This window comes from Telopea speciosissima, chromosome 3, assembly GCF_018873765.1.
Source record: "Telopea speciosissima isolate NSW1024214 ecotype Mountain lineage chromosome 3, Tspe_v1, whole genome shotgun sequence".
Taxonomy (NCBI): Eukaryota; Viridiplantae; Streptophyta; class Magnoliopsida; order Proteales; family Proteaceae; genus Telopea; species Telopea speciosissima.
The window spans coordinates 882,345-904,580 of record NC_057918.1 but is presented as its reverse complement, the minus strand read 5'-3'; the positions used below and the strand labels follow the sequence as shown (position 1 = coordinate 904,580).

The 22,236-nt window shown below is 39.6% G+C and overlaps 2 protein-coding genes across 3 annotated transcripts; both read left to right on the top strand.

Annotated features, from left to right (window-relative positions):
* The first annotated feature begins 24 nt into the window (after positions 1 to 24).
* On the top strand, positions 25 to 13,877 carry LOC122654723. 2 transcript variants are annotated; one of them, XR_006331957.1, is made up of 5 exons: positions 25 to 1,318; positions 3,215 to 3,786; positions 3,885 to 4,104; positions 12,310 to 13,711; positions 13,749 to 13,877. XR_006331957.1 is itself a non-coding variant. In XM_043848946.1 (4 exons), the coding sequence occupies exons 1-4, from the start codon at positions 131 to 133 to the stop codon at positions 13,648 to 13,650; spliced, it is 3,321 nt and encodes a 1,106-aa protein (XP_043704881.1). In that variant the 5' UTR covers positions 25 to 130; the 3' UTR covers positions 13,651 to 13,725. The 2 variants fall into 2 exon arrangements, 1 of the variants encoding a protein (XP_043704881.1); XM_043848946.1 differs by lacking the exon at positions 13,749 to 13,877 and having other exon boundaries at positions 12,310 to 13,725.
* Positions 13,878 to 16,549: 2,672 nt separating this feature from the next.
* LOC122653953 (succinate dehydrogenase assembly factor 2, mitochondrial) lies at positions 16,550 to 20,779 on the top strand. Its single transcript, XM_043847917.1, has 5 exons — positions 16,550 to 16,658; positions 16,750 to 16,845; positions 16,966 to 17,092; positions 20,450 to 20,518; positions 20,611 to 20,779. The coding sequence occupies exons 1-5, from the start codon at positions 16,558 to 16,560 to the stop codon at positions 20,755 to 20,757; spliced, it is 540 nt and encodes a 179-aa protein (XP_043703852.1). The 5' UTR covers positions 16,550 to 16,557; the 3' UTR covers positions 20,758 to 20,779.
* Positions 20,780 to 22,236: the final 1,457 nt, after the last annotated feature.

The following is a 22,236-nucleotide window of genomic DNA, read 5'->3' as shown; positions in this document are numbered from 1 at the left end:
CAGTGATTAAAAATTGGTCTTTTTTAAGGGAGTTTGTGTTTTGGGGGGGGTTTTGATTAAAAACAAAAGAAAAAGAGACTCAGACAGCATCCGAGTCTCCTGTGTCCCGAGTCCCTCCCGACCCGGCAAAATGATGCCGCCGGAGCTTCAACCTCGCTTTCACCGCCCTTTCATCTCCAACTCCGTCAGTGCTCCTACCTTTTCCACCTTCAATGGCGGCGGGTTTTCACAGGAACGAAGCCCTAACCTCAAGAACCCTCGCTTCTCCCCTTCTTCCTTCCTCCACAACCCTAGAATCGCTGTTGCACTCGTACCTTGTGCAGCTTTCCTCCTCGACCTCGGAGGCACCCCCGTCGTCGCTACCCTTACCCTGGGTCTCATGATCGCTTACATCCTCGATTCACTCAGCTTCAAGTCTGGCTCCTTCTTCGGTGTTTGGTTTTCTCTCGTTGCTGCGCAGATCTCTTTCTTCTTCAGCTCGTCTCTCTTCTCGTCCTTCGGGTCTTTTCCTCTCTCTATTCTCGCTGCCTTCCTTTGCGCCCTCACCAACTTCTTGATTGGAGCCTGGGCCTCCCTGCAATTCAAATGGATTCAGATCGAGAACCCCTCCATCGTTCTCGCTCTCGAGCGCCTTTTGTTTGCTTGTGTCCCCATTGTTGCTTCGCCTCTGTTTACCTGGGCGACTGTCTCGGCTGTTGGTATGAGCAACGCTGCTTACTATTTCATGGTCTTCTCTTGTGTTTTCTATTGGCTATTCTCTATCCCGCGCTCCTCATCTTTCAAATCGAAGCAAGATTCTGGTTACCATGGTGGGGAGGTTCCTGATGAAACCCTCATCCTAGGCCCCCTCGAGAGCTGTATCCATACTTTGAACCTTCTATTCCTTCCTCTGCTCTTTCACATTGCATCTCACCGTGCTGTGGTATTCTCTTCAGCTGCTTCTGTCTGTGATCTGTTTCTTCTTTTCTTTGTTCCCTTCCTATTCCAACTGTACGCCTCGACCAGGGGCGCTCTTTGGTGGGTCTCGAAGAATGCACACCATCTGCACAGTATCCGTGTTGCTAACGGTGCTGTTGCATTGGTCGTTGTCGTATTATCTTTGGAGATTAGAGTTGTTTTCCATTCGTTTGGTCGGTATATCCAGTTGCCTCCGCCTCTGAATTACCTTCTGGTCACTATTACGATGCTTGGAGGAGCATCTGCAGCTGGTGCTTATGCCCTTGGTATGATAGGCGATGCTTTCAGCTCCGGGATGTTCACATCTTTGTCTATCCTGGTCAGTGCTGCTGGAGCGATAGTCGTGGGCTTCCCTTTACTGGTATGCGCTTGAAAATGTTTACAACTTGTTTTACCGCATATGTATTTGGCTGTCTTGCATCCGTTCATGGGCTATCTCTGAAAACTTTTGGCGCATGCCTTATCCGCGTTATATTATTATAGTGATTTTCATTTCCTGTAGCTTGATCGCCATGCCCATGCTTATGTAAATGCTTATTGTTTACCTATTCTCCCATCTGTGACAAGATTGTAGCTTGAATTGCATTTTTATAATTGATAGTATGCGATCATGTCTTATGGCGATTGTTGTACTTGTATCTCTTGACTAGTTATTTGATTCATTGATTGCATAGGGATAGAAGGAGAAATTTATTGTCCATCAAAACCAATTTCTAATTGATGAAAGTGGAAATCCCTAGAGCATTTCTCATTTGGATGGTTTTATATGTCAGACATGCATTTATGCAAAAGCTAGACCATCGGTGACATGCCTCAAACAGGGTCATCAGTCCATGCTCAGCCAGTGGATCTGCTGACCATTCACTTGAACTCTGAATAGTGTCTTAGGTATTCAGTTTAGATTTGACTCGTTGCCCCCATTCTTTTCTTCCATTCTTCTTTTTTACCAAAAGGCTTGTGGGTATAAAGCTGGTGATTGCAGGTCAATTACTATTTAAATGAAATTGTTGCATAATCCTGTGAAGTATTGTTGAATTGATTTCTCTATATGCATTGTAGCAAACTATCTACTGTGCCTGTTGGTGTTAACTGATTTTGTGGGGTTTGGCACTGCTGTTGCCATGTCCTATAAGCAAGGCTTCTAGAGCAAGAATGCGATGAAGAACATAAGATATGGTGCTCCTTCTAATCAAAGATGTTTGCTGGCTTCCCGTTCTTTTTATCTTTTTTACATTTTTATTTTCATACATACAAGAAAGCTGAAAATACATTTTATCTTTCTCTCTGAGTCACTTCATTTTTTGAAAGAAGGTAATTAGTTTTGGCGTTCCTCAGCTTGGAGGAGGTAATCGAATTTTGATTCAAGAAGTTGCTTAATTCATCAAGGATACACATGCCCCCGTCCCTAATTGTGTTCATCTGTATTGTCTAGACAATCAGCTCTAATTTGATGCATTCCCGTACCCTTTCTGTATTTTCTTTCCACTGTCTTTTCCTTGTGGGAAAGTGGGGGTTGGATGTGATCGTTCTGATTATATTTCTTAATAGAAATTTCTGTTTTATTTTTAAAAGGCTTGATAGAAATGGAATTCTCATACATCAAATGAATGATAAATGTTTGGGATTTCCATGATTGATTTTTGAGCAAATAATTGAATTTTCTTTATTGGCCTGGTACTTTCAATGAAAGAGAGAGAAGGAGTGATGACTTTAGGGATTTACGTGTATAAATATGTGTATGTCCAATGAATTGTCATGAAACTGGACTTCCATCTGATAAATAAACATTCACAATGTGAACAGTTCAATGTTTTGTGAATAAGTCATGGGCTTTATTAATAAGAGAATACAGTGCCAAATGTCGAGGAAAGGCATATTTACTCAATAGGATTCATGAAACAAGGGAATGCAATGTCTTCAATTGAAGAAAACGTATTTGCATGAGAAATAATTGTTCATTCGCAGTTTGTTCTTCCATTATTGTTTTTGTCCATTGACCGGATGGAAAACTTTTAGGTACTTTTATGGTCCTCTCTTGGTATGCTGTGATGAAATACGTCCCACTATGACATCTAACTTATTATTTTAAAGATAAACTTTATCTGTTCTGTCATATTGTTCTCCTTGATTGCTTAATTTACTTGGCTAGTTATTTAAATGGCTGAATCTGCCTCTATTATCAGAAAGAAGTTTATCTCCATGAGCATCAATTGCGTTATGGCAACACTAAAATTTCTTATCATCTTTATTTTTGCAGTTTCTTCCCCTTCCTTTGGTCGCAGGCTTTTATTTGGCTCGTTTTTTCACGAAGAAAAGCTTGCCTTCATACTTTACATTTGTCTTGCTTGCGAGCTTGATGGTTGTATGGTTTGTTATTCATAACTTTTGGAATCTCAACATTTGGTTGGCTGGCATGTCTCTAAAATCCTTCTGTAAACTGATAGTTGCCAGTGTAATCCTGGCAATGGCCGTTCCCGGTTTCTCTTTTCTTCCACCAAAATTTCGTTTCCTGACTGAGGTTGGTCTGATTGGCCATGCACTGCTGCTTTGCTTCATTGAGAATCGTTTTTATAATTATTCTGGTTTGTACTATTTTGGGTTGGATGAAGAGGTGATGTACCCAAGTTACATGGTTATCTTGACAACTTGTTTGGGCCTGGCTTTGGTGAGGAGACTGATTGTAGATAATCGCGTTGGACCCAAGGCAGTTTGGATCTTGACTTGTCTGTATTCTTCAAAGCTGGCTATGCTCATTATCACATCAAACTCTGTTCTATGGGCATCGGCTGTTCTGTTATTGGCCATTTCGCCTCCATTGCTTCTTTACAAGTATTGATTTGTGCTTCTTGTTTATTCTGTCCTGTTTCTATGCTGCTCTAATTCAATATATACATCTAAGTAATTTGTTCCCTTACTTGGACTTGCAGGGACAAATCAAAAGTAGGTTCAAAAATGAAAACTTGGCAAGGTTATGCTCATGGTAGTGTTGTGGCTTTTTCTGCCTGGCTTTGCCGGGAAACAATTTTTGATGCTCTTCAATGGTGGAATGGAAGACCTCCATCTTATGGCTTACTTTTGGGTTTTTGTATTGTATTGACGGGATTGGCTTGCATCCCCATAGTTGCTCTTCACTTTTCTCATGTTCAGGTAGTACTTTTCACTATCATTACCTTGCTCTTTGCATAGTTTACTAAATTTCTTTTTCAAATGATTCATGTCTTTAACTAGCCTCATTCATAGTTCGACCCTAATTAACTGAATTTAATGGAACAGAACACTTTTGAACTTTATGTAGGCCGTTTTTTTCCCTCTGATTCTCTGATTTTCGATATTTCTTGCAACCATTGAGGGTCTGTCTCCGGCTCTTTCTCCCCCCATCTCCCCCCCCCCCCCCAAAAAAAAAAAAAGAAAAAGAAAAAGAAAAAAAAAGAAACCTATTTCTCGATTTATCTGACCAGAAAGAAATTGGGGTCATGGATGGTGAGCTTGGTACCAAAATTGATTTACTCACTGCTAAGTGCAAAATCTATGATGATAAGGGAAAGTAGTTTTTATTTTATTTTATTGGGGTGGGGGGTGGGGTGGAGTTGTGGTTTCTTTCAGTTTTGAGATGATTTGCAAGGTCTTCCTTAAACACCAAAATCTGTTTTCTACTATCTTCTTTGTCTTCTTCATCTTCCTCTGTTTTTGTCTCAGCAGCATCTTGTGTTTGCTCAAAAGCTAATTGAACCCCCCACCGTTCCCCCAAGAAAATGATCTCAACCACATCAACTCGGCTGCAGTATGAGCCATAGCTCAATACTCAGCCTCAACTTTGTTTCTAGCTACAATTTGTCTGTTTCTTGCTTCTCCAATGTGACTAGATTTCCACCAACAAATGTACAATATCCTGTGGTTGATCTACGGTCACCATCAGCACCAGCCCAGTCAGCATCAGAAAACCATATCAGATCTATAATTCTATATTTTGATGAGGAAAATAAACGAGCCCCTTCCCTAGAGCTAAGGGTGTCAATTTAGAACAGAAACCGAGACCGCCCGTTTAAAACCGAATCGAATTGAACGGAACCGAAATAAATCGATTTGGTTTTGATTTCAAACTAAGGAATCGTATCTCAGTTCGGTTTGGGTTTCATGATTGAACCAAATAAGGAACCAAATAAATCATACTCTTTTTTAATGTTTTTATCAATGTGGATACTAAATTTTATTCCTTTTTAATGTTTTGAAATTTTTTTTGATGGGTTATGGCCCTAACAAGTTGGGATTTTTTGTTGGCAAATTTGTAAAACAGTAAAAGGTGGCCCAAATGCCTAAAATAGGGCCCAAACTGAATACAAACCGTGTCAAACCGAATAGTGACTTAAATATGAAACCGAAGAACTGAATAAAAATGGAACTAAAACCGAACCGAGTCGTTTTGGTTTTGGAAAATATGTTTGTATTCGGTATCGGTTTCCACATGTATCTTTAACTAAACTGAATCCGAACAAAAAAACTGAAACTGAACCAATTGGCACCCTTGCTTAGAGCCCCCTTTAGATACTTCAAAATACAGCAAGCTGCCTCTTAGTGCACCTGCTAGGGCTGCAACAAGGTCGGCTTGGGTCGGGCTTTATAAAACCCTAGCCCAACCCTGAGTCTCCTTAGCTGGGCCTAGGCCCGACCCGACCTAGGCTTAGGGCCTGAAGAATCCAACCCTGACCCGCCCTCAGGGTCGGGCCAGGCTGACCCCAATTGGACCTGATCATGGGAGGGGGAAGGAAATGCATGGGATGGAATGGGCCGGGGAGAAAATTATTAATTTTACGTAAAATAACACTATAATAAAATGTATAATATCACTTATTATCTTCATATATAATATATTATATATAACAAAATGTGGTTGACTTTTAAAGTTTATAATATATATATATATATATATATATATATATATATATATATATTATATTAATATATATTTTATAGTATAACTTAAAACAGGGTCGGGCCGGGCCAGGCTTAGACTGAGGCCTCAACCTTGACTCAGGGCCAGAAATTTCCAGCCCTGACCCGCCCTCAGGGCCAAATATCTTAGTCCAGACCCTGTTCAGGCTCAGGGCAGGTTCGGGCTGACAAGGCCAAACTTGCACCTCTAGCACCTGCTTTGTTGATTGCATGAATTTACTAATGAAACCAACAACAAAAGAAATGTTTGGACGAGTAACGATCAAGTAGATTAGCTTTGCTACAAGCCTTATGTAAAGCTGCACATCTTTGAATTCGTCACCATCACTTGCCCCAAACTTCTGATTTGGGTCCGTAGAAATGTCAATGGGCTTAGCAGCCAACATACCTATCTCAGATAGAAGATCTAACACATACTTTCTCTGTGATAGATTAATTCCTTTCTTGCTTCATAGAACTTCAATGCTAAGATGAGAGCACCCAAATCTTTCATTTGAAAATGTTGATGAATATTAGACTTCACCTCAGCAATACCAAAGGAATCGTCTCCAAAAATAATAATATCATCTGCATAGACAACTAAAACAACCACCTTAGAGCCTTGGTGCCATACAAACACATATTGGTCAGAGTAACATCGTGAGAACCCACAACGTATAATAATAGAGCTGAACTTGTTAAACCGGGCTCTAGGTGACTATTTCAATCCATATATGGCCTTGTTAAGTTTGCAAACTCTGTTAGAATTCTCCCCTGAGCAACGTACCTGGGAGGTTGCTCCATATAATCCTCCTCTTGTAGATCACCATACAAGAATGCATTTTTCTATGGCCATCTGATAGTCATACAAAAGTCAGTCTAACTTCCCAGCCAAAGATATTAGTACATGAACAGAATTTAAACGAGCCACATGAAAAATGTCTCAAAATAATTCACTCCATATGTTTGAGTTACCCCTTTGCTACTAGACGAGCCTTGAGGCGCTCACTGAGCCATCTGGATTGTACTTGATAGTGTACAACAAATGGCACCACCCAAGATCTTTACTTGGAGGCAAAACCACTAGAGTCCATGTCTGTCGGGATAATAATGCATCCATCTCCATATCCATAGCCATGTTCTATCCAGGATAAAACAAAGCTTCATAATGATTTTGTGGAATAGAGTGAGTAGACAAAGAAAAAGCAAGATGATGAAATGGAGATGGAAGGTGAGAAATAGACAATTTTCTATGGGATAGGCAGTCATGGAGTTCTCAGTGCAAGAATGGATACCTTTTTGAAGAGCAATTGGCAAGTCAGCGGGAACGCCAGTACCAGGATCAGACTGTATGATGGGTTGGGAGGGAACTGAACCTGAGGGTGGAGGCACTATCTTTTTGCGCCGCTGATATACCTGTAATGGAGGGGCTTCAAAGGACACGAGCACAGGAATAGGAGTAGGAGTAGTAGGGCTGCAACAGGGTCGGGTTGGAGCAGGCTTTTTAAATCCCCAACTCAACCCTGAGTCCTCTTAGCTAGGCCTAGGCCCGACCCAACCCTGACTCGGGGCCTGAAAATTCCAAAACTGACCTGCCCAGGCCGGGCTGACCCTGATTGGCCCTAAACATAGGGAGTGGGAAGGGAGATGCAAGGGTTGGGCCAGGGGAGAAGAAGAAAAAGAAGATGATGAAGTGGGAAGGGAGATGCAGGGGCTGGGCCAGGGGTAATGTAGTTCTAGATTGGTAGAAGACCAACTAGAAGCCAATATGTGAAAATTGTAAAATTATGGTTAAGGTTTGATGGGACCTAGGGTTAGATGTTAGGGTTAAGTTAGGAGAGAGTGCATTATATGGGAGAGAAGAGATGCTGAAAGATATAGTTAAATCAGATGACTAAATCTGAAGTTATTGAGGAATCCTAGTAGAAATAGGATTGAGGGGTAAAAGGGTAATTTCAGACAATCGGCTGGGTGGATGGTAATGAAATTTGGATCGAGTCTCTCTTAGGGTTTGAGGAAGATTCGATCAAATTTTCAGCAGGTTCTAATGGTTAGATTTGGCTGGGCAGAATTCTCGCGAAATTCACCTTGCATGTGACCTTCTAGAAGCGAAGAAGAATAATTGCAGAATTTCAATTTCAGACTTGTTGTTTGAAAATATCTTGAACCTTGCAGAGAAATTCCAGCAACTGAATATGTTTCTTCAAGTGATCGGCTATGGCAGGATTGAAACTTGAATGGAGCTTGATTGGAGATTGATGGAGGGGGTTGGGGAAGGGGATGGCTATCTCAGCTCACTCTGGGCATCTCACCCAACCTATCTCAAGATTTTTAACAAAGGCTAAAGCCAATATTTCGTTAATCAAATTCGTGTTCAATGCTGGCCTTCCTTACAAACTTATATAGAAGACTCAAAAATAGACTTAAAAAGGAAAGGCCTAACCCTATCCTTAACTAGTAAGGTAACCTAAATTGACTAAGGCTCTCTTTGGTATAGTTTAAATTTATGTTTATCTGACACATAAACATAAATAGATGGTATGATTTATGGTCCCTATTTCTCATCAAAATAAATCAATATAAGCATAAATTCATAAACAGCTCGAGAGTTGTTTATGATCTATCATCATAAACTGTTAAAGTTTGTTTAAGCGGGTACCATTAATGAACATGTGCAGAATTGCTATTTAAGTGGGAGTAAATTGGTAAAATTAATAAAAATTAGAACAAAGCCTCTCTTTTACCCCTCTCTCTCTCTCTCTCTCTCTCCAACTCCCACCCCGCTCCACCATAATACATAATATATTCTTGACTTAAGAATACTAAACCTATTTTCATTATATATAATCTGTTATGTCTAGTAGTAATTAAAAGATTATTGTTTATAGCCCATAACCTATTATCATAATTGATTATCCATAAATATGTTATAAATATAAAGTATGCCAAAGAGAGCCTAAGAAAGTGAAATAATAAAGAAAACAAACTCAAAATAGGACTCTAACTAAACTATGGAAGTAAATCCTGTTTTCCTACTTTCTATCCATATTTTAGGCCCATTAAATTTGCCCATTTCAAAATAAACCCATGGGATCCAAATCCCAACACCTACATAACCCAACCCAAAGCTTATTTTCAATAGAATAAGCCCTCAAGTGACTTATTTACATCAAGGAGAGGGGGAGGCAGGGCCAGGCCTGGCTAGGCTCAGCCCAAGGCCTCAACCCTAGTCCAGCTCGACCCTGACTTGGGGCCAAAAATTCCCAACCTTTACCCGCCCTTAGGGTCAGGGTATCTCAACCTAGGCCCTGTTCGGGCTCAGGGCGGGCTTGGGCTGATTGGGTCAAACTTGCCCCCCTAAAGAGTAGTGTTTGTCGTTGCTGTCACAGGAGGAGTAGATGATGAGTAATACGATGTAGGGCTGCAACAGGGTTGGGTTGGGCCAAACTTTTTAAACCCCCAACGCAACCTTGAGTCCCCTTAGCTAGGCTTAGGCCCGGCTTTGACTCAGCGCCAGAAAAATCCAACTCTGACCTGCCCCGATTGGTCAGGAAGAGGAAGAAGAGCCCGCACCAAACTTGCATTGGTACCCCTTCTGAACTCTAGAATAACCAAGAAAAATGTATTTGACAGCTTGGGGAGATTAACTTATCAATGTATGGTTGCAAGATATGAACATAACACACAACCAAAAACTCGTGGTGGAGCGTAAAATAGAGAATCAATGGGATGTAAAATAAAAAAGGTATTTGTGATGCATATACATCACCAACAAAGGCTTATTTTAATGGGAATAAGTCTAGGGTTGGTTTATATACATGTTGGGCCTTTGATTCCATATGGGTTTCCAATGTAATAGGTCACTTTTATGGACCTAAAGTATGGGTAATAGGGTTGCATACGGGATTAGCTGTTTTAATTCCTTAGTTTTATTTTTATGTAATTAGTGGTCATGTGATCGCTTAAGTGATCATGTAGCCATGTTTTGAGTCTATTTCCTTCAATATTTCAGTCTATTTCCAGACTCGAACCTTACCATTGCACCAAGGCCTGCCCTCTCTGCCTATGACATTATGTCGAATAAATAAATAAAAAGAGGAATGATGACCCAATAAAAAAATTAATGTCCAAGACTGGACTTTTGGAAAGTTCATTACAGCTGTCCCAACTTGGTTATTTAGTCAGGATTCAGTTTAGAACTGCCGAAGAGATGAATTCGTTGCTTCTCATAGAGCCACCTCCAAAGAGAGAGGAATTCCTTGCTTCCAACATAGCCCTAGAAATATCAAAAGTAAATTCTGAAAAATCAAAGGCACAATGAGAGTCTTCTGGTGGATCCCGCTATGTGTTCCATCATTTGAACTCGGGAAACAAAGAGAAGATGGTTACGAATGAGATATCCAGCAACAAGAAGGAAAGGGATTGAATAGAAGAACTCCTGAGCATTTTTAGATAGATTTCCCAATCCTTAACTCTTCAATCAAGCACAAAACAAACCAAGTGAATTTCGCTAATAAGCAATAAAAAAATACTATAGTATAAATAGTTAACCCATCGCCGCAAATTGGACAATGTCTTATAACAATTAAGAATAGAATAGAGGGCTGCTCTTATTGGAGTTCTGCTGCAAGAACATTTTTCTGGCCGACAAAGAGACATTACGAATGCAGGTCACCTTTCCGAATTTTGCCTCCATTTAAAATATGTAGCACAAAACTTGACACTATTCCTTCGCAAAACCCCAAAGGCCAATTTGGTGGTCAACATTTCCATTAATAACTACTAATGTCACTGACATCCATTTCATTAGTATGGTATCGAGTATCAACATGGACTGATACAGTCGATCCATATCAAGATTGGCCATATTGATATTTTACAAAACTGAGAAAAAAAAATAATTACGTATAGAACTGTACATGAAAAAATAATGTAGTGAACAGATATGCATCAAAACAGTGCCGATATGGTGCTGATACACTCGATATATGGATTGCCAAAACCCAAAAATATAAGTTTTTGAGAAGGAAAAAAAAAATCTTCTTCCTACTCTAATTTGTTTTGGCCAAAACCTAAGTGGATCCAATCTACACTGGAAAAATGAGATAGGAGTGATTAACAAGCAAAAATATGCATTAAAGCTCATCAAAGTGGAGATCGACCATCAAAGTCGCAGGTTGAAGTATGTTAAAAGAGTTGAATTTTTATTTGCTTGAATATGAGGTTTTTTCTTGTATGTTTTTTCCTAGCATCACATTTAAACTTTAAAATTTACGATTTGGATAATCTTGAATGAGTTGTGATCTATTATGTATAATTATGTTTGTTGCTTTGAAGATTGTACAACAACTCAGCCTTATCTCAATTAAATGGGGTTGGCTACATGGATGCTTGCCCTCAAATCTATTCGAGGTCATACTTAATACAAGGCCTAAGCTATGCATGTCTTTCCTCACTTCTCCTAAGGTCATATTAGGTCTGCCCCTCTGGCTTTTTTAGTTCCTTCAATCTGAATCAAATCGCTCCTCTACACTGGAGCATCCAAAGTCCTCAATTGAACATGGCATGCCACCTCAAAACAACTTTCTCGTAGCTTATCATGTATCTGAGCTACTCCAAAGGCGGCTCCGATATGATTATTCCTTACTTTATCCTTCCTAGTTTTTTGGCACTCATCCATCTCAACATCCTCATCTCTGCTACATTGAGTTTATCTTTATGTTGCTTTGTACTTATTATTAATAATTACATACTACTTCAGGTTTGTTTAATATGCTGCTAACAAAGTTGTAGTATTGTTAATGTGTATATACTTAATGTATGTTGCTTAATACTGTATGTTTATACCTACATATTACTTGCTTGGTTTGGACTTTGTATTTTAAGTCAACATCCTAATACGCAAATTGTTTTTTCTTTTCACTTCTTATGCTTCATTGTTTTTTATTATTTATCAGTAGATTTGTACTGCACTTGCCAATGGAGATTTGAATTGCATAGATGCTGTGAAGACGAAGATAACCTGCTATTGGTTGGATAATAATTATTTATTGCTTATTTATGGTGCACAATGCTTAAAATACTTGTTTGTATGTATCATAAACATTTTTATATGTATCTAAGCATATCTAGAGTCTCTTTTATATGTCTCTAAAACGTCTCTTGGAACCAGGCTACCAGCTTCCGATACACTGTCTGATACTGATACTTGACACCTTGTTATGAATTCCTAATCACCTCTGAGTGCGCTTCACTTTGTTTTTAGTGACTTAGTGAGAGGGGAGGGGGGATTGTCCCCTGTTCGCATTTTAATTGGCTATTTTTTGCCTTAACAGTTGTGCTTGTTTCATTGTTTGTTCTATTCCATTGACCCAATGAAATAGGGTAATCTAATTCAAAATGCCTTATTTGATTTCTGTGCAGTCGGCCAAGAGATGCTTAGTGCTTGTGGTAGCAACAGGTCTGTTGTTTATACTGCTGCAGCCACCAATTCCTTTGTCCTGGGCTTTCCGGTCGGACTTGATTAGGGCTGCCCATCAATCTTCTGATGACATCTCCATCTATGGTTTTGTGGCCGCAAAACCTACATGGCCATCATGGCTCCTTATATTGGCCATCGTCCTCATACTGGCGGCATTTACCTCCTTCATTCCCATCAAGTACATTGTTGAGTTGAGAGCATTTTATGCAGTTGGGGTTGGAATAGCGCTAGGCATCTACATATCTGCTGAATATTTCCTGCAAGCGACAATCCTGCATGCCCTCATTGTGGCAACTTTGGTCTGCACTTCAGTTTTTGTGGTCTTCACCCATTTCCCATCAGCTTCAAGCACAAGGCTCCTGCCATGGATATTTGCTCTGCTGGTTGCTCTCTTCCCAGTTTCATACCTCCTGGAGGGCCAGATGAGAGTCAAAAACATCCTCGAAGGTGGAGCTGGAGTGGGTGAGGAAGACAGCAAGCTCACCATGCTATTAGCCGTTGAAGGGGCAAGGACATCACTTCTTGGGTTATATGCTGCTATTTTCATGCTTATTGCGCTGGAGATAAAGTTTGAGCTAGCTTCATTGTTACGGGAAAGGACCCATGACAGGGGTGGTGTGCACAATCAGTTGGGTCAGAGTTCATCAGCTGCCTTCCCTCCAAAACGTAGGCTGATGCAACAGCGAAGGGCCTCAACTGTGCCGACTTTCACAGTCAAGAGGTTGGCTGCAGAGGGCGCTTGGATGCCAGCCGTTGGTAACGTTGCTACTATCATGTGCTTTGCTATTTGCCTTATTTTGAACATTAACCTGACTGGCGGCTCCAATCGTGCAATATTCTTCTTGGCACCAATCTTGCTGCTACTGAACCAGGATTCAGACTTTGTTGCTGGGTTTGGGGACAGGCAAAGGTATTTCCCTGTGACAGTGGTTATTTCAGCTTACCTAGTCGTGACTGCTATCTACAGGATATGGGAAGAAGTCTGGCATGGGAATGTTGGGTGGGGCCTGGAGATTGGAGGTACAGATTGGTTCTTTTTGGTCAAGAATGCAGCCCTCCTTGTCCTTACTTTCCCTAGCCACATCTTATTCAACCGTTTTGTATGGAGCTTCACTAAGCAGACTGATTCAACACCATTGCTTACAATGCCCCTTAACCTACCATCTGTGATAATGACAGATGTGCTCAAGGTTAAGATATTGGGGATACTGGGGATGTTATATTCCTGCGTGCAGTATCTAATCTCAAGACAACACCATATTACGGGATTGAAGTATATTTAGTTGAGCTACATACTGTGTAAAATATTTTCAGAGCAAATTTTCAAGTTAAGAGATGTGAGAGTTCAAAGTTTTCTCCCAGCGGTCTCTTTTGTTCATTATTCTATTGCTCTGTTTTTGCATTGTGCTCAGAAGGAATGATGCTTTGGTGGGTTAGGCTCTTTTCAATGAGACATGAATGTTAATGCTGTGTACTGAGGTGAGAGTATAGTGTTTAATGTTTGGTGGTAGTGCTACTGTGCGAGGATAACATTAACGAGGAATTCTCGGACCGGAAGGCTAATGCATTGAAGGCAGCAGCAGCAATGTAACAGCGTGGTAGAAAGTACAAGCGGTGCCTGGTGGGTTGTTGCGCTACCCTACTTGAAAGATTCTCAGTTTGCATCAGTAATATTTGGAGTAGTAACATAAAATGAAGGCAGATACGGTTTTCACCTTTGGCAAAGGTAGTGAGATGTAGAAGACATTGATGACTTGAGGTAGGTTTGGGTTTGGGAAAAGATAGGGTTGATGTTAAGTTTCGGTGGTGATTCATTGAGATGAGCTTTTGTGAAGTGGTTTGGAAATAACCACATTAATAGCAGGTCGGATTTAGATCGGTGGATAAGAATATTTGTCCATTGGTGTAATGGAAATTACATTAGAACAATAGAATGGAGTTTGGGGTGGCAGTGTTTTGATTTTGGAAAAAATAGCTTCAGTTAGGGCTGTTGTGCTCTCTCCCAAGTTTCCTCTTGGAAACTTTTTATCAACAACTAATGAAATTTGCTCCCCCATCTTTTTTTTTAATTATTTGGCATTGCCATGAACTCAGACCTTATTTTGCAACTGGAAATACTCTGTTGCAATAATAGCAGGAACAGTTTGAGAGAGAGTTAGCGTGGTTTTTGGCGGTGCCTATGATGGTTTGTGATCTTTGGATCGCTATCAGTTGATGCTGATCTCGAATATCGACCAATCCGATACTGATCTATTGATACGACCCAAGGGAAAAACAATAATAAAAACTGATTTTTATAAAAAAGCAGGACCAATTTCGACTGCTTCAGGGCGATTCAGATCGGTACTGATTTGGTATCTACCAATGAGCATCCAATTGCTGTGCTGGTTGGATGCGTTGATCGAGTGTGTGTTGGGATGTGTGTCGGCCAATTCAGTTGTTGGATGCTTTATTGGTGGATCTCCTCATTGGAGAGGATCCGAATCCAGATCTTTACATGCAAATTTTTTTAGCTTATTGTTTTGGATTTTCATGAATTGTTATACTCTTCAATTCGCTGTCCTCTCCAATTCCTCACATGGGGGTGGCAATAATCACCCTACCCCCTGCTCGAAAATACTGCTCAAGGTAGGGTCCACTCCCCCCTATTAGAGGAATTGGAGGTGATAAGGATTTTCAACCTCTCAACTGTGGATCTCCATTTACCAAAAAAAATAAGAATCCAACTATAAAAACATGGGCAATAGTGTCTTTTTATCTTTTCAAGTGTTGGGTGAATCGCACTTGAGAGGATAAAGTTCCCATTGCGTCTTTCATTTGCATGGAGAGGAATAATTTTTTTTTAATGTTATTTTCATGAACTAAAATTATAAAGGGTTAAAAATCGACGAAATCTCAAGTTACAAGAAAATGCATGGAATTTGGAGATTTTTTGGATATGAGAAAATATCATTACTTTTTAGAGTTTTTCTGTTTGTTAATCCCTCGTTAGAGTTCGAGTTGGAAAATTATTTATTCTATTTTCTGTCTGGTCTATTTCTCCAAATCCTTCGAATAGGGGTTGGACCGAAAAATTATCACCTCAATTTCTTCAATTCCCTCTAATAGAGGGAGGTGGACTTCACCTAGGCAGTGAATTCGGGAAGGGGTAGGATGGTCATTTCTGCTTCCTATTAGATGGAATTGAGAAAATTGAAGGGCATGTAAATTGAGGGGAGAAAGATCTAGGGTGAACCTCATCTAGGCAGTATTCGGACAAGGGTAGGGTGATCATTTTCATCCCCTATTAGAGGAACTTGGAGAAATGAATCGGACAAGGAAATGGAGCAGATACAAATTTTTTTTTTTTTTTTTGATGAAAACAGAAGAAAATATATATATTTAAGAATAACAAGATTGCAAGTTCGTACAGGGATCAAGTAGACAGTGGTGCTATTGGTAAACTTCACAAAAGACTTTAGCCAGCTACCAAAAAAAGGATGAGGAAATGTTTTAAAAGACACATCTTTGGCTTGGTCCAATATCTACAAAAACAAAAAAATGAAGGACTTCAACAGGTCAGGGAGCGATCCTGGAGCAGATAATGATCCCTTGCAGTTGGGCCACAGAAATGAGATGAAAGGAGGATTAGAGGTGGGACGTAAGTTTTAAGTTACAATCGGAATCCAACCCCATGTTGAGACTTCCTACCACCGGGTATTCTACTATTATTCTGAGGATAAAAGTGGAAGACGTGGAAGTGGGACGACCAAAACAAATCTCTCTCTCCTCTACCCCCGTTATTGTGTTATTGGAATCCTCAGGGCTCAGAGACAGGGGAGTCGGTTAACGGAGTTCTGGTGCGGAGACGTTAGCGGAGTCTTATTTGCAGAGAGAGAGAGAGAGAGAGAGAGAGAGTTCTATATTTGATCAGGAGTTGGATTTGAACATGTCCACAAATTGAGCATCGAGTAGGCTTCTTCGTTAACGGTGTCTTCACTCACTGTCTTAGAGCGGAAAGGAAGAAGTTTGATTTAACAGATTCTTCGCTTGAAGAACTCTCAAATTCCCCATCAACATCTCTCTCTTGACTCACCGTTTCTGTCCCTTTTTGGCCTTCGACGCTCGATCTCCTCTCTTTTTGTTTTTTTCCGGGGTCATTTCTCTTCTACGAGAGAGAAAAAGAGAATATCGTGCATCAATTTCCTACCATGGCGACCACTGTGAGAAGGGCTTTGTTTTGCCTCCGACAAACCCTTAACTCGACGGCCGTTCCGAATTATCTTGCTTCAATTCCAATCTGTACTCTGAGGTCAGAAATTTTAAATTTTATATGCTACAGCTTTGGCCACGCCACTGTCCTGTTTATTTCCTGTCTTTTAATTTCTCCTCCACCCTTACAGACCTCACTTGGGTTCGGCTTTTCGGTTTTCTTCTGATACCCAGTCGTTTGATATTGATCTTTCCAATGAAGAAAACAAAAGGCGTATCTTTAACAGGTTCTCTTCTGTCTATTCCCGGATTGCCTAAGGTTGCCTCTCGTAAACGTTAACCTGTTTACTTAATGATTTTTTTTTTTTTTTTGTTTTGTTTTGTTGCTTTCTTTCTGTTCTGCATAGATTGTTGTATCGAAGCAGACAACGTGGGTTTCTTGAATTGGATTTGGTTTTGGGGAGTTGGGTAGAGCAGCATGTCTCCTCAATGGATGAGTCTCGAATCAAAGCGCTTGTGGATGTTCTCGACCTGGTAAATCTGTGATACTCTTGATTATATGTTGTTTTTCCTGCTTCTTTTGTAGTTTCAGTTCCTTTTAATGAGTTAGAAGTTGGAACCTGATGAGAATTGGTTTTTTATTTTTTTTATTTTTATAGATATTGTTCTGAAAATATTGCACTCCTAAAGAAATTTAGATTATGCTGCTATGCTATATAAATCTGAATACCTATCAAACGGTACTTGTTTGGAGCCCACTTATGCACTCCCCTTTTTGAAGCTGGGTTTAATTGTGATCTCTCACAAAGGATTTTCTGCCCATCCTCCACCTCACACCCCAATTGCAACAGACTACGTCGTGTAGAGGAACTAAGAACCAATTTTATATTCTTAATTCAATGTTTGATTTACAGAAATCATAACCTAAAATAAATGGATTTGGGGAGGGGGGGGGGTTGGGGAGTAAATAAAATTTTATTCTTATTGTCTCTCAATTTAAAAAATTTGATTGAAATTCAAAGACCAAAATCATCTCTGTTGAAGATTTGTATCTTTCATATTTTAAGCTGGTTTCCCAATTTTTCTTACCATAAAATCTATATTGACTCTCATAGTATTTTCTTATGTTAGGAATATCTCAAACTCAGTAGTCAGTGGCACAGAAAAGCCTTCGCATCTAGAGAGTTAATGAGAATAATAATAATAACAATTTGACAGTCGAGAGGAAGCAAGAGAATGGAGATGGAAGTTAAACTTGTTGAATGACCGAATGAGGACTCGAAGGTTGCTCGCTTTTATCACGCAATTGATTTTATTAAGTTAGGCTTTCATTACTGAATGGGCAGCAGAACAGCCACCCTTTTGTTGGTTGGAATCCCATAATTCATCCTACATTAGAGGGAAAAGGGCAAAGTAATGTGAGTTGTCCATCTTGCGACCTGAGTTGATGCGTTTCTAGTCACGTAAGGAAGTTAGGGTTTAGAAAACCTCAAGGATTCCAGAATCGCAGGGATTAGGAACAGTTCAGAATTGGAGAAATTACATAACTCAAAGAAGACTATTCAGATGATTCAGCAACTATAGTCGAGTGGTCTATCAGGTTGGGAGCATAATCCAATAAAGTTTTGACAGTAATCTAATGGCCAGATTCATAGGTATGTAGGTTTCCTACTGGAATTATGAAACTTGAAACCCAAACAACAGTGAAATTGATAGGCTGTTAGGGCCAAAACAGAACTCACTTAATGATGTAACTGATTTAAGCAGTAATCAGAATTTAGAACCAGAAAATCGAGTCAGAAATTAGTCAGAAATTTGAGATTTTGAAGAGTTGGAGTTCAGATAGGAAACTGGAAATCGATGGAAAAAACTGAATGAAAATTTGAAAACAGAGACTGATTCCAGTAATTATTCTAGCAAATCATAGGCAAGTTCCAGTAGAGATTAATCAAGGATTAATTCATTAACATAAGCTAGAACTAACCTGAAACTTAAAGCTGAAGTTGTTTAGCAGTACTGGAAATCAGAGAGTAGTAAAGTTTAGAAGTTTGACCTGTTATGCAATGGAGAAGATAGAAGAAGGATAACCAATTTGGAATCCACCTGACTGCAGGCTTGCAATACCACCAAAGACTTCCTCAAATTCACCAGGGTTCAACTACTGAACCTCATAGAAGTGTAAGGTCTGAAATCTGCAGGACCTGCAGTGGAGAGCTTTTCTTTCATCAAATATCGTGGGAGGATGTTGTAGCCTCTACACTTAGGGATCTTCTACTTAGAATATGATAACAATGCCACCAAAGGTGCGGAGCGGCTAGGTCTGGGATCGATCCCATCTAGCAAAGAAAGCAAGGAACTAAATCTCGCAAGATCTCGGTTTTTCTGGAGGTTGAGACAAGATGTCATGTGAGTAAAAACTACAATATCTCGTCGAGATCTCGGGTCGACTCGAGATCTTGGGTCGACCCAGATCTCGACCCAATTTACGTAATTAAAGTGCCAAATCTCGAGATAACTCGAGCTATCTCGACCAAGAGGCTGCTGCCATTGGTTTTTCACCATTTTTGAGCTGGATTTCGTCGGAGAAGCTGCTGCCGGCATCATTCAGCTACACCAAAGCAAGATTTGGGCCCCATATTCCAATTCCCAAACCTGCCACACCCATACATGCCCCAATATGACAGTAGCAGTGGATCGCACGCCTCATGGCAACTGCCTCTTCTATACCCTAGGATAGGGGATTTGGTATCTGCTGATGACAACTCTTATATGATTGCTGTGGCAAACTATGTGCAACACTACAACAATACTATGACATGGGAAGATTATGTGGCACAAGTTAGGACTGAATGTGTGATTCAGTCACATTTTATGTGATGATAGTTATAACATTGTTAAACAGATTGATGTATTGTCCACTTTAACATTTCTAAGGCTTATTTAAATTGTTTTACGTTAATTGAATGTTTTGATTGCTTTCTATTGCTAAATTATGTGTAGAGTAGGGTACTTTAGTACGTCGTCGCCTACCAACCTAGGGTCCGAAGTGAAACTCCTATTTGGACTTTGACCTAAAATAGGCTAAGTACCAAGTTTTAGATCCAAACTAGGTCTAAAACCCACCGAAACCAGGTTTCGAGTTGAAAAAAAAAATTGCACCAATTCGACCAAGATCTCAAGATATCTCGAGTCAACTCGGTTTTTCCCAAGGTCGAAACCTGGTCGAGTTCTGAGTTTTAGTTCATTGAAAGAAAGCAGTCACGCCAGAAAGAAGAAAGTCAAGCTTGAAAGCTGCAAAGCCAGATTTAGAACTTTGCTTGAGACAGACTTTAACTCAATTAAGGAGAGGCTAAGTCTGTCCATATCAGTGGAGCAGGGTATTAGTGTGGTCAGATGGCGAATTGAGCAGGGTGTATCTGCTGAGCCATAGTGCAAGATAAAAAAAAAGAGAAGAAGAACAAGAAAAATCTTTTTGGGCCAGGTTTATTAGTTTTGCTGTCTGGGTTTGACAGTTCCATTGATCATGATGTATGTCAGGCTTATTCATTACCTGAACTTAGAAAAGATGTATGAGCTGGTTCTATTTTGAAGCCATGTTTGCTATGCCTGTCAATCTGATCTGGTTTCTAATCATTGACTTCAGTTCTGAATTCTGGTCTGGTTTCTAATCATCGACTTCAGTTCTGAATTCATCCAAAAATAAGAAAGTTGTGTGTGTGTGACATTGGGTTTCCTGGGAAATTGATTCATTTTGTGACAATGATAATAATGTTTAGCGGTAACAAAATTCTCTAGGAAAGTTGCCTAGGTCTCTTCTTGATGATGAAAAATTTGGTTCTTTCAACAGCTTTTATTCTCTTTAATCTTATACATTTTCACCTTGTTCCTCAGGAAAGCCCTGATCTATGGAAATGGCTTTCTGGACAAGAGCAACCACCTGAGGCAGTGAACAGCAATCCGGTGAGAAATATTATGAATGACCAGTGCCAATTTAGATGCTTGGCCTTTACTTTGTGATTTATTTCTTATACATCATTCGACTGTTAATGCAGGTATTTCGTGCTGTTCATGACAAAGTTATGAACAACCTTAACAGCCATTCTGCGCCCGAGACAAGGGCACTACCTGGGAAACCGTGGGTAAGAGGATGGGATGATATGAAGAAAGGTCGGGACAGCCCCATTTCAGGAAACCAGTAGTAGTAACCTTTGGTTTACCTTGAAAATAGAAGAAATTATTGTTTGGCATTAGTAAAGAATAAAAGGAAAAATAGTTAAATCTGTGGTGGAAATATAGAAGAAAGTGATGTAAAAGAATTGTAGGAGATTTGGCACCCTAGGTTGAAGAAGTGTGCATTGGTTCAAAGCTTATATGGACTACCATGACAGTTGTGCTACATATTGAAGGTTGGAAGTGACTGAGAATATAATAAGATCTCTGTTTTCTGATGAAAAAGAATGTGAAGTACTGTTAGACCTATGCTTTTGTTTGCTAATAAGACCCATTTTAAGGTAATTTTAGAAGACTTGCGGACTGACAGGGGAGAATCAGAGAATGGGAGATTGATCTATAAATTGAATGCATTATTAATCCACCCACTATCACATTCAAATCTAGTACAAGGGTAGTAAGAGGCAGAGATCATGGAGAAGGGGCAAAAATGTCTAAAAGCATAGATGGGGGGGGGGGTTAGGGAGTAAATAAGTTTATTTTTTATAATTTGGTTAATCTAAAATTGGATGGATAATTAGGTAAACTAAAAGTCTAAAACCTATTTTTGAGTGAGATATTATAATTTTCCTAAAGTATGACAGTCTATTATTAGGTCATAAGCTCGTCAGCGGGATTCAAAATGAAATAAAATGGCATGGTTTAAGAAAATTGAACTTATATTGGACGACTATAATCAGAATCTACCCACCTCCATACTAATTAATTTCGATGAACTTAATTAAAACTTTTCTACCAATAATAGATTTACAAGACTTTCGAATAAAAACAACAATAAAAAAAGAGTCAATGATCTTTGGAAATCTATCCTCCTTTTTTTAGTTTCATTTCTTAGGATTGCAGCCAATTTTAATCTAATCCCATTCAGACTGAATGAAAGTCAATCTCATATACATGAGATTCTAAAATTTTTAAACCTTATTATATAACTAGAAATGGTGAAAATTGAAGAAAGGGATGGGAGGCCGAAAAGCTTTCCGAGTGATAAACTTTCGAAAACTTCATACTAAGAAGAAAAAGGGTTGGCATTCTTTATGGGGGTGCGTCACACCTACATGGGTGTGGAGGCCAGTGAGAACAAGTAAATTGGCATCATCGAGTGAAATTTCCGCTTTCATAAGAGCAAAGCGGTCATTTTGCACCCCCTCTGTTTGGCCATGGGTGATACACTTGCCCTAGAGAATTTTGTCCAAAAAAAAAAAAAAAAAAGCCATGCCCATTAATTGACATTGACAGAAAATCACTTCACCACGAGTGAAGAGGAAATTTTCTCCTTTTACTAATTTTAATAGTTCTGTTTTGTTTTTTTAATTTCTAAATCCATTTTATGATATAAATTTTTATTGATATAATAGAGGTTCTGAACAAACATTCAGCTCGATTTGTGGCTCAAATTGGTCTCACACTCACTCTAAGTCCATGATAAAGGACATATATGCTCTCGTGCT